This window comes from Vipera ursinii (genome assembly GCF_947247035.1).
Source record: "Vipera ursinii genome assembly, chromosome: 16".
NCBI lineage: Eukaryota > Metazoa > Chordata > Lepidosauria > Squamata > Viperidae > Vipera > Vipera ursinii.
This window is the reverse complement of record NC_139529.1, coordinates 5050346-5065810: the sequence shown is the minus strand read 5'-3', so window position 1 is coordinate 5065810 and position 15465 is coordinate 5050346. Positions and strand designations below refer to the sequence as shown.

Here is a 15465-nt window from a genome sequence, read left to right as displayed (position 1 = left end):
GCTGTCAAACTCAGCCATGTCTTTCCCTGTGTCTCGACTTACTTGGTAGGACGCCTACGTGGCCGAAGCGCTGTCCACCCTAGAATCCTGGCGGAACCGTTACAACCAAGTTGTGAAAGACAAAAGTGACCTGGAGGTGGAGATTGTGATGCTGAACAGGTGAGAGCTGCAAGGGATGTGGCAGAGGAGCAGGCTCTTGTAGTACCTTGCAAACCCAGAGGTCACATCTCAGCCTGATCACCACAGTGTGTTAATTTCAGCAAATGAAATTGGTCTCTCTCTGGCTGCGAGGGTTTGTGGTTGGGAAGGACGGGGTCTTTTCAACGGTAGCCTCAACCACTCGAAACGGCCTCCCTAGAGAAGGACATCTTTGGATCTCAACTCAAAGCTACATTTCGTTACAATTCAGCTCAAGTTGAATCTGGTACTAAAGCAGCTACGGACGTAACAGCTAAAACGTCGTGCTTTCAGTTAGCGTTTTGTCTGCAGCTCACGTCTTTGTTGTTTTGATGAGGGACGAGTCGAGAACGCTGGGATTGGATTCTTGAATCTGAACGATAATCCACTCTTGCAGTTATTGGTGTTTTGTTTTTTGTTTTTGTAGCCAGAAAAGCAGCTCATAAATCTTACAAATAGTAAGAGGTAGCAGAACGAAAGACGGGTTCGATCGCATTGTCGGTCCGAACGGTGGAAGCTTGCAGCGTTCCACACGTTGTGAAATTCCGCGTTGGGGTTGAGGTTGCTTGCTTCCCCTGTGGGTAACGGGTGATTCTCCTTGCTTGTACGGCAGCCGGATTTCTGAACTGGTGGAACAGCAGAACACCCTGGAAGACAAAATGCGCGAAGACCGAGATGCCTTGGTGGATAAACTGCACAAGCAGGTCACCGAGAGCACCGCTGTCAAACTGGAGAACGAGAGGCTGAAGGTGAGTAGAGAAGAATTTAATGCAAGAGCAGAACTGGACGTTGACTGCTTGATCGCGGGTCATCACAAAGGCATCGGCTCTTACTGACCAGATACAAGTTGTCTCCATAACGATCTGTTCCTAATCTATTTAATTTCACTGCGGCCAGTCAAGGACTACTCACAGTTTACTCAAATGAGAGAACCTCCTCATTTATTTCTAACCCTAAGACTGTTTTGCAACTCGGAATTGTTTCTATGGGGAGCTGACAGAAGTAATGTTAAAAACAAGCCAGACATTGCCATGGTAGTGCAGTGGTTAGAATGCAGTATTGCAGGTTAATTCTGCCCACTGCCAGCAGTTTGATCCTGACCAGTTCAAGCCTTCCATCCTTCTGAGGTTGGTATCCATCCATCCATCCATCCATCCATCCATATCTAAGAGCCGTAGTGCTGCAGTAGTTAGAATCCAGTATTGCAGGTTAATTCTGCCCACTGCCAGCAGTTCGATCCTGACTGGTTCAAGGTTGACTTAGTCTTCCATTCTTCCAAGATTGGTAAAATGAGGACCAAGATGGTTGGGGGCAAGATGTTGACTCTGTAAACCACTTAGAGAGGGCCGGTAAAGCGTTGTGAAGGCGGATATAAATCTTAAGGCCTATTGCTATTAAATGTACTGTGTCTGCTTCTTAGGATTGACCCCGAAGTTGAGTTAAAGCAGATCCTGGCTTGCTTAGCCGGCTGAAACTGGCGGGCCCCTTGATAGCAAGAGAATCCCCTATTCCTGTGTGAAGCCAGTTAGATAATCCTCTATCCCGAATAAACCCAGTGGTTTTGTGGCTCCTGCAGACCAGCATGATTCCAGTGGAGGAGAGGCTGAACCAGGCTCAGCAAGAAGTGTCGAAGTTGAAAGCTTCCCTCAAGAACTACGAAGGCCTGATTGAAACCTACAAGAATCAGGTAGAGGACTTCACACCTTTTCCAACAGCCTGTTTCCTCCTCCAGATGTTCTCCGGTATCGTCAACCTGGGCCTGGGACACCTCTGTTTATTAGTCAGGTTTTCTTGCTTTCTGCACCATGCTATTTCATTCTGGACCTTTGTTGAGAGTCCACATCCACTTACAACCTGCTTGGATGATTAAAACGAAACTGGCCCGTTATTTTCTGCTTCAAGAAATAGATGTTCTTTGGGGTTGTTGTTTTTTTAAAGATGTTTTCATTCCACTCTGCTTTCTGCCATGCCAAGCCTCAAATGAGAGAAAGAGTTTCCAGTGGCAGGAGAGGCTGAAGTGTAGGAACCCCCGTAGGTCAAAATGTAGAGAAAGACTGGGAGGTCCTAGTTTCATTCTGGCATCTCCAAGGATTTCCACGGTTTGGATGTAGAGGGTGGATGGAATGGCCTATCCTAAGCCCGTGGTTCTCAGCCTGTGGTCCACGAATCCCTGCGGAGGCCCCAAAGGCTTGAAGAAATGTTATGATTTAAATCGTGGTGGTCTATGGCCACAAAAGGTATTTAAGGGTCTGTGTGTTTCCGTGGTTAAGAAAAGACTACGCCATTATTGTAGTTCTGGGAATGCTGGACCGCCATGCCCATCATCCTGTCTGTCCCTACACTACCGTGATGTGAATTAATGGGATTTATAGTTGGATACACCTACAGGGCTCCAGGTTGAACTCTCTCAACCCCAATTGATGCTGAGATAAGCAAAGGGACGCGGTGGCTCAGTGGGTTAGGACGCTGAGCTTGTCGGTCAGAAGGTCGGCAATTTGGCGGGTCGAATCCCGAGTGCCGCGTAACAGAATGAGCGCCTGTTACTCGTCCCAGCCTCTGCCAACCTAGCAGTTCGAAAGCACATAAAAAATGCAAGTAGAAAAATAGGGACCACTCCGGTGGGAAGGGAACAGCGTTCCGTGCCCCTTTGGCGTCTAGCTATGCCGGCCACATGACCACGGAGACGTCCTCGGACAAACGCTGGCTCTTCGGCTTTGAAACGGAGATGAGCACCGGCCCCTAGAGTCGGAAACGACTAGCACGCATGTGCGGGGGAACCTTTACCTTTACTTTTACACCTAGAGGGCTCCAGGTTGAACTCTCTCAACCCCAATTGATGCCGAGACAAGCAAGTGTTAGCCTTGACCGGGTTTATCATGCATTATCTTTCACGCTGACTTTTGTTTTTAACTTTTTGCTTCTTTTATCCAGGTGGTGAAAACCCGAATGGAAGCCGATGAAGTGACAGTGAAATTGGAGCTCTGTGACAAAGAGAACAAAGCCCTGAAAGAAGAAATGGCGAAGGAGATTGAAAATGCAAGTGTCTTGTTTCTTGTCTTGAAGCTGTCCGGGCCTGTTCAGTTCCTCCTTATTGTAAAGAACAGAACGGGAAGAGGCGGCGTTTTTGTTGCGTTGCGGTTTGCTCTTTTGAAGGGATTTTGTTGTTGTTTTTTTGTTTTTGCCTGAATTAGAGCTGCCGGCAGTTCACTTCTAATTGCTACTTGGAGAAAAAAAAGAAGACAAATAACAATTTGCATTGCGATACTCAACTCGTGCAGAAAACGGTCCATTCCGTCTCTGAATGGCTGGCCTCTCAAATTCATTTTAGCCTTCTTCCCATCCTTCTAGGCTGGACGTAGCTATGGACAGTTAGCAATGTTGTGTAGTTCTCCGGTCCATGGACCGGTACCGGGCTACGGCATGCCAGCAACCGGTCCACACAAACAAGTAAAGCCCCATCCGTGGGATGCGGGCAGCACACAAAACTACACAATCTCCGGTCCGTGGAAAAACCTTTCTCCACGGAACCAGTCCCTGGTGCCCAGAAGGTCGTGGACCCCTAGTTAACGTGCTAGATCAGAGATGGCCCTTCAGAAGACAGTGAGGTGTAATACCCATTGGGGTTAGAAGTAGGGTCCCCCAACATGCAGAGGGCTGAGAGGTTGATCATCTGAAGGGACCTGTCTTCACCGTCCCCATCTTCCTTGTGCCCACAGGCTCGCAAGCAGTTCCAGAGCCAAGTTGCTGAGCTGGAGAAACTTCCTGAGATCTTAAAGATGACAGAGACCAAGCTGGCTGAGTGTCAGGAGCAGCTTAAGAGTTATGAGAAGAAAAATATGGATCTGTCTGCCATGATTACAGACCTCCGTCAGCGGGTAAGGGATTGGCAGAAGGCGCCCACGCGAACCTCCAGCCGGGGACCAAAATGAGCTTCTAAGCATCAGGAAGGTGCAATCTTTGTCTCTTGTCTCTTTTTGAAATGATTAAAACAGCTGCACGGCAGAATAAACAGACCCAATGGCATGCCTGTGTTTCATTTTGTGTGCTGTCTCCTTTTAAGCTTGTGTAGAACTGGCTCTTTGGGCTATTATCCCTCTCTCTGTCTCTTGTTTGTCTTCCTGGGCTGATTGTCAGAATGCCTCAAATCTGTGTGCTTCACTTTGCTTGCAGGTAGCTGACAGATTCCCTGGGGCCGTGGCGAGGAGAAGCCTTCAAACTAGTGTCTGAAAAGGCCACCGAAAGGGTGGAGGGGTTTTTATGTGCATGGTGAAGACGCCCGCCTCCCACTCGGAAGGTTGAGAGTTCAGTCCTAGGTAGCAGCAGATATTTCTCTCTCCCAGGGCGCAAAGAAAAAATATCTGCTCTGAACTCCACATAGGCATCAGGAAGGGCATCCAGCCAGTAAATGCTCAGTTCCATCCAGTCGCCCCAACTTTAACCCAAATTAAGGAACTATGGGGTCGTAAAAAGGAGTTTATATATGCTGAGCTTGTCGATCAGAAGGTCGGCAGTTTGGCGGGTCGAATCCTGAGTGCCGTGTAACCAAGTGAGCGCCTGTTACTCGTCCCAGCTTCTGCCAACCTAGCAGTTCGAAAGCACGTAAAAATGCAAGTAGAAAAATAGGGACCACTGTGGTGGGAAGGTAACAGCGCTCCATGCGCCTTTGGCGTCTAGTCATGCCGGCCACATGACCACGGAGACGTCCTCAGACAAGCGCTGGCTCTTCGGCTTTGAAACGGAGATGAGCACCGCCCCCTAGAGTCAGAAACGACTAGCACGCATGTGCGGGGGAACCTTTACCTTTATATATTATTGTAATCCTTCAGATAGCCACCACTGTTCAAAGAAGCTGGCGATGCTATCTGCGGTTGTTTAATGGTGGGATAAAGATTATTTTTGATCAAAAGCTGTTGGCACTCAGCTCTCATTAGCTACATTTCTGCAAAAGCTGCTATCTTCCTACGTCTTTGCACTCGGTTTCATTGCCTTGACCACTTTCTGTTTCCAAAGCAAGCTGGCTTCGGTATAGCAAAAGAGCAGCATCCGTATCCTAAATTCTCTGTGTTGTCTTTTTTCTTTTTCTTCCCCCCCCCCCCACTTTTTCTTTTAAATCCTTTCTTTTTAGATTGAGCTTCAGGGGGACAAGATGGAATTGACGAGAGAAAAGTATCAGTCAGCCCAGGAGGAGAATAAGCAGCTGTCTCTCAAGTTGGAGGAGGTGGAGAGGTTAGGAAGAGTGGGGTGATAACTCAAGGGTGGAGGAAGACATCACGTTGGTTTAACTGGCATTCCTTAGAAAATTCTACGTTCTTGAGAAACCTGCTTCAAAAAAAAACCTCGTAATCCATCAAGACCATCTCTTTGGTTTAATCCGGGAATCTCCCGACTTGGCAACTTTTTAACACTTGTGGACTTCAACTCCCAGAATTCCCCAGCCAGCATGCTGGTTGTCGAGTTGAAGTCCACAAATCTTCAAGCTTGCCAACTTTGGATTGCTCTGGTCAGAAAAGAAAAAGTATTGACAGTCTACTTATAATATGTTGGAGCCACAGCTACCCATAAATCACCTGTGGTTGCACTTTAGGAAACTTGAAGCGACAAGTGGGCAGAACATAGAATTTCTCCAGATCATTGCCAAAAGGGAAGAGTCCATCCACCAGGCCCAGCTGCGGTTAGAGGAGAAGACCAGGGAGTGTGGGTCCTTGGCACGCCAGCTGGAGATGGCCATTGATGACGCCAAGAAGCAGGTTGGTCCCTCCTTGGGTGTTGGGTGGGATAGCTGGATCTTCTTCCAAGTCACTGAGGAGCTGATCGCAGAAGTTGTAACCAGGAGAAGATTGTGGTGATAACTCCATCACATCTTCCTTCCAGAAAACTCTTGATTCTTCCAACACCCTTTGATGGTAAGGTTGGCCTTTGAGAGAAAGCCAGCAACTCTTAAGATCGATCATAATTAAGCAAGGATCCTCATTTGAAGACGGAAAGGGACCGTGCTGCCCTTTTTTCTGGGATAGAAAGTAGTGGAGATAGACTTGTCCTTGCTGAACCTGATTACTCTTCTCCTGCCTTTAGTTGGAGCAAACAAGGGATCGTGCGGCAGCAAGAGAGAGGACCGCCCAGTCAAAGATGCTGGACTTGGAAACCCAGCTGAGCAAGACAAAGACAGAGCTGAATCAGCTACGACGCAGTAAAGATGATGTAAGTTGCCTACAATATACATCCTCCATGTTAAAAAGCCTAGCCTGGCTGTTTCTACACGGGGAACAGATTCAGTGGTGGCCTCTGCTGGGCATGTACAAGTTCTAATTTTTTTGACCAATGGGTTTGCTTCTGTTAGAAATTCTGTTTATATATCGCACCACAGAGCAAAGAAAAGAGCACAGTCACCATGTGCTTTACTGCTCAACCATTTTACTGTAACAGGCAACTACTGGCCCTTTGATGACTTGTGGACTTCAACTCCCAGAATTCCTCAGCCAGGCATGCTGGCTGAGGAATTCTGGGAGTTGAAGTCCACAAGTCATCAAAGGGCCAAGTTTGAAGACCCCTGTCCTAATCCATCCATCCCAAGGTGAATCCTTTTGTCTGGAAAAAAAAGCAAAAGGTACAGGAATCCCTTTGGCCACTCCCATTTTTCGAACGGGCGTTTTGCCGCCTTGGTGAAGGAAAAGGGACATATCGAGGCTCAACCGTTTCTCTTCTCACACAGGCTGAGTGCCGGTTTCAAAGCCGCCTTCAGGACCTGAAAGATCGGCTAGAACAGTCGGAAAGCACCAACCGCAGCATGCAGAACTACGTGCAGTTCCTCAAGTCTTCGTACACCAACGTCTTCGGAGACAGCATCTTGTCCAGTTCTGCCATTCGTCCCCGGTCTCCTCTGTAGCCATTCCTTGGTGCTCTCCGCCCCGGGCTCAGATGGAGGGAGGAAGCACCTAACCAGCTACCAAGCCATAATCTGAATCTGGAACTGTGTCTCTCAGAATCCGCCTCCTACTGTTGGAAAGGGAGTCACCTTGCAGGGGAGGGGGCAAGCCTGTTTCCCCCCCCCCCTCCAAGCATTGCCAAGACTTCTAGTGCCTTAACCCAGCTTACATCATTTGCAGTAACCCTGGATAGTTTTTAATCAACATTTTTTTATCTTTTCTAAAGTTTTGTATTAATGTTTGAGAATTGCTTTATTCAACGATCCCTCCGGTTTCAAAGATCATGTGCGAAACCAATGGGATTTGTTTTATTTGTCAACTTGTTAAGCAATTGTGTGCGATTTTCTTCCTGGAACCAGATCTGTGTGTAGGGCTGTGTGTTGTGTGATAATATATATATTTTTTTGCCCAATTTTATTTCCTATGAGTGATATTACACATGTGGAACCACAGTTACGAGAGAATATATATGTGTAAGATACCCTGTTTTTATGGCACAATTCTTAACTTCCTGATTTATTTTGTAAAAATGACTAGGTTCTGCATTTAGGACATTTTCTTTCATGTAAAGGAATGATTATTCTCTTTGTTAAATATCACCCTGATCAGATTTTCTCCAACTGAGTGGGCGAGTGAAATTGCAAATGTTCAGGATAATACCTTAACTTTTACTCTATTAACCAGGAAATTCCAATTCTGGAGCAGGTTTTACTTTCCTTGATTACATTAGAGAAACCCACTTGCTTTGCAGAATCTAAAACATGGTGTTTCCACCATGTTTTATGTTTTGATCAATTTTTGTTCTTTGTTGTGCGTGTGGGGTGTGTGTGCAAGGAATCAACTAACGGGGTCAACATTTTTGATTTTTAGTATTTATGTGTGAGACCAAAATATTGAAAAGTTTTAAAAGATTTGAATTAAACGTGTGACTTTTTTAAAATGTGAAAAGATACTATGGCAAAGTTTTTTTTTCTCTTGAACTATCTTAAGTTTTTAATTTTTATTTGTGGGTGTGCTTTTATTATTTTATTTTAGTTTAGTTTAGTTTTTACAAAAAACCCCAACCCCTTTGCACAAAAGCCAACCTTAGCATAGGGCAGGGGTCGGCAACCTCGGCTCTTTTATGACTCGTGGACTTCAACTCCCAGAATTCCTGAGCCAGCATAGCTGGCTCAGGAATTCTGGGAGTTGAAGTCCACGAGTCATAAAAGAGCCGAGGTTGCCTACCCCTGGCATAGGGTGTCTGGGCTGAGCTTCTGAATTTTCCATTAGAAATACACCTTTTGAGGTGCACTTTTCTGAATATTGTGAATTGTGTGGCTAGGAAGAAGATCCATTTGTCTCCTTGATAAATGGATCCTCTTCCTGGCCACACTTAATCCAGTTCACAAATCCCAACACATTTGGGTCCAGTTTATGATCTCATTTCCAGGGCTCAAAAGTCACCCTTCGGTATCCATTTCCTCCTGATTCACTTCAAAACAAATCCTGCTCAAGGATGATGGGAGTCAGTGTCAACTCTTAGATCAATTCTGTTTATAGCACCACAGAGCAAACAAAAGAGTACAGTCACCATGTGCTTTACTGCTCAACAATTTTACTGTAACAGTAAAATTTGGAACAACAAAACAAAGTATATACCAGGGGTCTCCAAACTTGGCCCTTTGATGACTTGTGGACTTCAACTCCCAGAATTCCTCAGCCAGGCACGCTGGCTGAGGAATTCTGGGAGTTGAAGTCCACAAGTCATTAAAGGGCCAGGTTTGAAGACCCCTGTCTTTGATGGATGTTTCTCCATGAAATGGAATCTTAGGGTCAAGTTAACTCCTCTGCAGAGCGAGACTTGATCCCAGCTTCAGTTGATCCCAGGCACTTGGGAAGGGGGCTTAAAACATCCCTAAAGAGAAATCAGATTGGAAACAGTTTTGGACAAGAGGGCTGGAATTCTCAGCGCCAGACCCGGAATTGATTTTTTTTTCCTTCCCAAATGGAAAACTGGACTATCTTGTTTGTGTTTTTTTTCCCTTTGAAAAAAAGCTTCAGTTCTTAACAGACTGGTGGGGACTGGAAGGAATTACAGCAGGGGTCTTCAAACTTGGCCCTTTTATGACTCGTGGACTTCAACTCCCAGAATTCCTCAGCCAGGCATGCTGGCTGAGGAATTCTGGGAGTTGAAGTCCACGAGTCATAAAAGGGCCAAGTTTGAAGACCCCTGAATTGCAGGAAGCTTCTCGGATGAGAAGTGAAACGTTTTCAAGGGGGGGGGGAGAAACACCACCCAAAATGAACCTTGGATGAGAAGCAAAGGAGAAAAAAAAACACAAGAAAGTCCAGTTGCCTTTTGGAGAAAGAAAGAAAACCCCCCCACACACACTTTTGGCACAACCAAGACCTTGGATGGTTGAGAATCTCCATGGAAGAGACTCGGAATCGTCAATGCGAGGGTCCCTCTAGCCTTTGGCGAGTCTATACTCCTCCCAGCGGAAGTGAGAGTCGCAGCTCTATGGCGCTTTTTTAAAAAAAAAAAAAAGCCTCGCGGCTTCTACACCGGAACCGGAAGTGGCGCGGCGGCGGCTGCAGCGGCCGTTTCCCTTCCTCGCCATGCCGTCCGAGCAGTTTCGGCTGGAGACCGTGGAGGCCCTGCGGAACACCCGCAAAGGGCGGCTGCGCTACTGCCGCGACTGGAGCCCGCTCGAGGAGGTGCGCCGCGGCCCGGCCCCTCGCTCTCTCTTTTCCCCGTCCACGGGCTGGGGGACTACAACTCCCATCCGCCTGCACCCTGCAGGGCGGGAGCGTGATGGGAGCTGTGATTCCTCATCCCCACCACCGTCTTGTGGGTGGGGGGAGCCGCTATGGCCGGCTTCGAGCCCCCTTCGCCGCGGGGAGGGATGCTGCTTGGTCTCCTAGCTGGGGATGATGGACAGGGTAGTCCAGCAGTGTGGTCCATCTTATCATTGCGAAAAGGAGGGGGGGTTCCTTGTAGCCCCCGCCCTCAATTTAGTGCCAGTTCTTTCTTCACCAGAGTTGCTGGGAGTCAGGCAGGCTTGCCTACAGATTTAATACATAATGTGTATTAATTATTTTTAAATTCTTTTTACGTAATAAAATTATGTGTATTATAATGTATTTTTATATAAATGAATATAAGCTATATAAAAAAATTAAATGGTTGTCCTCAACTTATAGAAGGGACGCGGTGGGTTAGGATGCTGAGCTTGTCGATCAGAAGGTCGGCAGTTTGGCGGGTTGAATCCCGAGTGCCGCATAAGAGAGTGAGCGCCTGTTACGCGTCCCAGCTTCTGCCAACCTAGCAATTTGAAAGCACGTAAAAATGCAAGTAGAAAAATAGGGACCACTCCGGTGGGAAGGGAACAGCGTTCCGTGCGCCTTTGGCGTCTAGTCATGCCGGCCACATGACCACGGAGACGTCCTCGGACAAGCGCTGGCTCTTCGGCTTTGAAACGGAGATGAGCACCGGCCCCTAGAGTCGGAAACGACTAGCATGCATGTGCGGGGGAACCTTTACCTTTCCTTTACACCCGAGCCTAACGCTTATGTCGCTAAGCGAGTCATTTGTTGGTGCCCTGTTTTGCGACCTTTCTTACCACGGGTTAAGGGAATCACTGCAGTTGTTAAGTGAATCCCCCCCCTTTGAGTTTGCTTGTCAGAAGGTCGCCAAAGGGGATCACGTGACCCCCTGGGACACTGACCGTCATAAATACAAATCATTTGTCAAGCATCTGAATTTTGATCACAGGACTGGGGATGCGGCAAAGGTCACAAGTGTGAAAGTGGGTCCCTTTTTTCAGTGCCGTTGTAACTTTGAACAGTCACTAAATGGAACAGCTAAATGTCGTAAGTCGAGGATTATCTGTCTTCCTGTGGTTTTTCTTTTTTTTAAAATTAGAATTAAACTAGGTTTCGCAGAGGTGGGTCTTTTTCATATAGGTTGGGTAAACCCACCCAGGAATCCAGCCCACCAAGATGGCAAAAATTCCTTGCACTGAAATGCTAAGCAGCATTTTAGCAAGCCTGATTTGCAAAAATGTATTTTGTTTTACTTATTTAAATTATTTATAATTAACAAATCAAACGGCCTTCCTGGGAATGTAAATCAGGAAGGTGCCACTTTGAGCCTCTTCGGCCTCTTATTCCATTTATCGTTTTGGCCGTTTTCTCCTTGGAACCAAATGTAAAGCTTTTCCAATCAAGATCATCGCTTCCTCTCCTTTCTACCGTCTTGAATGGCTTCACCTCCTGGCGGGCAGTAAAAAAAGGCGGTGTGGACTGAGGTGTGATTTACGGCATGCATTGCTATCTTATATCTCATTTTGTTCCTTTTCAGGGCATCTTGGAAGAGGATAAAGCACCTCTGGTGTTGTCCCGCTGCACAGGTTGGGTGCTTGAAAAAATCATCTCCCATTCTCCAAAGGCAGATGCTTCTCTCTTGGCGAAATCCACTCCTGAGGGGGGCTCCCTTTTCCATGGTTTTTCATTAAAGATTGATGCCTCTCCTGTCAATCAGGACAGCCCCCTGCCCTCGTTAACAGAAGCCCCAGCTGACGTCCAGGTAATGCTTTATATACTATATAGAGATATAGAGATGTAGATAGAGATAGATATAGAAATACGGATAGATATCGATAGATTAGATAGATATAGATAGACGCGGTGGCTCAGTGGGTTAGGACGCTGAGCTTGTCGATCAGAAGGTCGGCAGTTTGGCGGGTCGAATCCCGAGCGCCGCGTAACAGAGTTGGAAATGACTAGCACGCATGTGCGGGGGAACCTTTAGCTTTACCTTAGATATAGATATTTATTTATTTATTGAATTTATATAGAGATAGATATAGATATAAATGGTAAAATTTTTCCGGTCATAAATACGAATCAGTTGCCGTGCGTCTGAATTTTTGATCACGTGACCACAGGGGATGCTGCAATGGTCGTAAGTGTGAAAAACCATCACAAGTCAATTTTTTCAGTGCCGTTGTAACTTTGAGCGGTCACTAAATTAAGGTTAAGTTGAGGATATCTGTATAATCTTAAAACGTTGGTGTTCGTTGTTTTAAAACTTTTTATCGCTTCATTCCTATAGTTTTGGGTTGAGTTTTGAGTGATGCCGACACGTCCCACCAATACGGACGTGCTAATTTATTATCCCAGAAGGTGGCCAGAAATGTCAGAGGACATTAGACTTCACCTGTCTTCAACAGTCCTGTGTTTTCATAGCACCTAGTTGTGAGTTCGACCTCTCACCTGCTCTTATTCTCTTTCTCACGGGCCCGGAAGAAATGGAGAACCACGGAGAGCAACCAGGAGCCCCTCATCCCGACCCCCCCGTCCAAAAGTACAGGAGTCGAAGGCCTGATTCACTTGCACAAGGAGGTCCAGAAATTGAAAGGGAAGGTGAGGTCAGAGGCCCGGCTGGTGGGATTTGGATGAAGGGGCAGACCTTTATTTCACTCCACAGCGTTGTCTTGAAAATGACCAGGGATATTTAGGATTAGCTGTTCGTATGTTGTTACCGTAAGTGGCCTAAGACGTTTCACTCGAGTGAAAGAACGAGGCAGATTTCCTTCCGAAATTGCACTGGTTAGGGGGTCTCAGAGGGATGTCAGTCGAATTGAGAGGGTCCTCTATAGATTGGTGCATACCCAGATTTATTTGGGTATCTTCTTCCTACTTCTTTCTCCTCCTCCTCCTCCTCCCCTCTTTTCCTCCCTCCTCTGCCTTCACCTCCTCCTCCTCCTTTCTCCTCCCCTCTTTCCCTCCCTCCCTGTGCCTTCACTTTCTTCCTCTTCCTCCTCCTCCTCCTTCTCTTCTTTTTCTTTCTTCTTTCTTCTCCTCCTCCTCCTCCTTCTCATCTTCTCTTTCTCCTCCTTCCCCTCCTTCTTTATTGCCTCTTCTACCATTTCGGGTGTCGAGGGATATAGAAAGCTCTGGCTCTTTCTGGCGGCCTCACCTCATTGTTATTTGATGCTGTTGTAGTATGTCTTTGATGTTGTCTCTCTCTCTCTTCTTCTGAGTCTGCCTCGTGTTTTTTGGCCTACTTTTTTCGCCTCTGCTGTCGGGACCCACCCCAATCCATGTCTTAGGAAAACAAAAACGCTTGGAGTCAGTTCTAGTCCAAAAGGAATTTTTACTAGGACATGCTTGGTTGTGGGAATACAAGACAGGACTTAGTATTGCTTTACAAATTGAAACTCTATAAAGCAGACATGTCAAACACAAGGCCCGGGGGCCGGATGCGGCACAATAAGTGGTTTCATGCGGCCCGCGAAGCCATCCTGGAAACAGTGAGGGAACGGCCCCCACTGCCTTGGCCCTGGCCCAGAGACCCTCCTCCTGCCAGAGACCCTCAGATCTGTCCCAGTCCTGCCCAGGCCCCCATAGGCACAATGCTGATGCGGCCCATAGGCGCAATGCCCATAGGCGCAATGCTGATGCGGCCCTCAATGAAATTGAGTTTGACACCCCTGCTATAAAGGGATCCCGGTTCAACCCCATTTCCCTCAGCCCCATTTGGTCAGCCCCCATCATTTTACTTTGTGTCATCCCTTTCATGGGAAAAAAGGAACTTCGAATCTTTATGGTTATTGCCTTCTTCCTCTACAGAACTATTTATTTATTTATTTTTATTACATTTATATCCCGCCCTTCTCCGAAGACTCAGGGCGGCTTACAAGCTTAGCAGTAAAAGAAGACACAGGCCAGATGCCTTCTTCCCTAACCCCCCCCTTTTGTTCCCCCAGTTCAAAAGGTTTCCCTTGGTCTTTGAAATAACCTAAGGCAGGCTGAATCCACATCCGCTCCTCCTTCCTCGGGAGATGGCAGAATCCGGGCCGGGGGGGGGGATAATGTTTTAAACATACATTTATGAATGTGATATAAATGGATTCTGACATCTGCCTTGTATGCTATCGAACTCCCCCCCCCCCCTCCGGCATTTCTCTCCGGATGAGCTCTGGAGCTCTTTACTCTTTCTGTACGTATATAAACCTGGGTGCAGTGCTCTTAAGCCTCAAGTGTTTCCTCTCTCTTTCTAGCCGAGTGGATAACGGCAGCCAACGAGTAGGGACAGGAAACAGAAGTACCTGCCTGTGTTACAGGGTCTGTGAGAACAGGAGCCTGTAGTTTCCCCCCCTCCCGTTTTCCTGCAGGAGCAGCTGAAGCAACGCGTGGAACAGCAGGAGCAGGCGGGGAAGGCCGCCTGCGAGGAGGCCAGCGAGTTGCTGAAGCGTTTCGATGAGCTGAAGGAGCTGAAGCAACATCAGGAGTACCAGCACCTTCAGCAAGAGATGGAGAACAGGTGAGCCTCCGGCAGCATCTCCGCTGGGAGAAACCCATGGAGCCTCGATTGGCTCTGAGCTTATCGCGATCTCGGGCTGTCTATGCGTCTTGTGTTTTTCAATTCCAGCTCCAAAGAAGCTCAGGGCCATCAAGAAAAACTGAAGGAGGAACACCGGCGCAGAGCCAAGGTAAGGAAAGTAGCCAGTTGAAATTGACCAGGTCAGGCAGTTCAGCCTTTTGCCCCCAGCTAATCAATCTCCACCCTTCTCCAGCTCTAAGGATGCCTGGTCTTTTCTGCCCAGGCCTGAAGACGGTCGTACCATCCCTATCTCCCCCCCCCCGCCCGTTTCTTCTCTCTATATTTTTAAAGCTATGGACAAGAAAGAGGGAAGAAAAAGAAGAAAGAGCTAAGGAGTAGAGAGATGGGTGTTTGTAGTGGGACAATGTGACAATGGACTTTTATCAGGAGTAAGCCACCTTGGCTCTTTTATGACTCGTGGACTTCAACTCCCAGAATTCCTCAGCCAGGATGGGGGAACTATGGCCCCCTCATGACTTGCAGACTTCCACTCCCAGAATTCCTGAGCCAGCATGGGGAAAACTTTGGCCCCTTCATGACTCGTGGACTTCAACTCCCTGGAATTCCTGAGCCAGCATGGGGGGAACTTTGGCCCCTTTATGACTCACGGACTTCAACTCCCAGAATTCCTGAGCCAGCATGGAGGAAACTTTGGCCCCTTCATGACTTGTGGACTTCAACTCCCAGAATTCCTGAGCCACTATGGGGGAACTATGGCCCCCTCATGACTTGCAGACTTCCACTCCCAGAATTCCTGAGCCAGCATGGGGAAAACTTTGGCCCCTTCATGACTCGTGGACTTCAACTCCCAGAATTCCTGAGCCAGCATGGGGGGAACTTTGGCCCCTTTATGACTCGCGGACTTCAACTCCCAGAATTCCTGAGCCAGCATGGCTCAGCTGGGAAACCTCTCCCTTTCCCCTCAGCGTGGCTGGCTCAGGAATTCTGGGAGTTGAAGTCCACGAGTCACAAAAGAGCCCAGGTTGCCTACCC

General features: G+C 47.5%; 2 protein-coding genes across 10 annotated transcripts in view; both read left to right on the top strand.

The window, feature by feature from the left end:
* The window catches only part of ODF2 (outer dense fiber of sperm tails 2), a 25088-nt gene extending 16962 nt beyond the window's left edge, over positions 1-8126 (top strand). For all 7 annotated transcript variants that reach the window (XM_083375082.1, XM_083375079.1, XM_083375080.1 and 4 more), the window contains 9 exons: positions 50-159; positions 791-926; positions 1754-1864; positions 3109-3213; positions 3894-4052; positions 5303-5403; positions 5762-5924; positions 6250-6375; positions 6887-8126. In XM_083375082.1, the coding sequence (XP_083231208.1) occupies positions 50-159; positions 791-926; positions 1754-1864; positions 3109-3213; positions 3894-4052; positions 5303-5403; positions 5762-5924; positions 6250-6375; positions 6887-7060 (1185 nt within the window). In that variant the 3' untranslated portion in view covers positions 7061-8126. The remainder of the gene's footprint in view (positions 1-49; positions 160-790; positions 927-1753; positions 1865-3108; positions 3214-3893; positions 4053-5302; positions 5404-5761; positions 5925-6249; positions 6376-6886) is intronic.
* A 1049-nt stretch (positions 8127-9175) lies between these two features.
* GLE1 (GLE1 RNA export mediator) overlaps positions 9176-15465 on the top strand; it is a 56441-nt gene continuing 50151 nt past the window's right edge. For all 3 annotated transcript variants that reach the window (XM_083375090.1, XM_083375091.1, XM_083375089.1), the window contains exons 1-5: positions 9176-9800; positions 11446-11670; positions 12393-12509; positions 14264-14412; positions 14521-14581. In XM_083375090.1, coding sequence (XP_083231216.1) covers positions 9702-9800; positions 11446-11670; positions 12393-12509; positions 14264-14412; positions 14521-14581 — 651 coding nt within the window. In that variant the 5' untranslated portion in view covers positions 9176-9701. The remainder of the gene's footprint in view (positions 9801-11445; positions 11671-12392; positions 12510-14263; positions 14413-14520; positions 14582-15465) is intronic.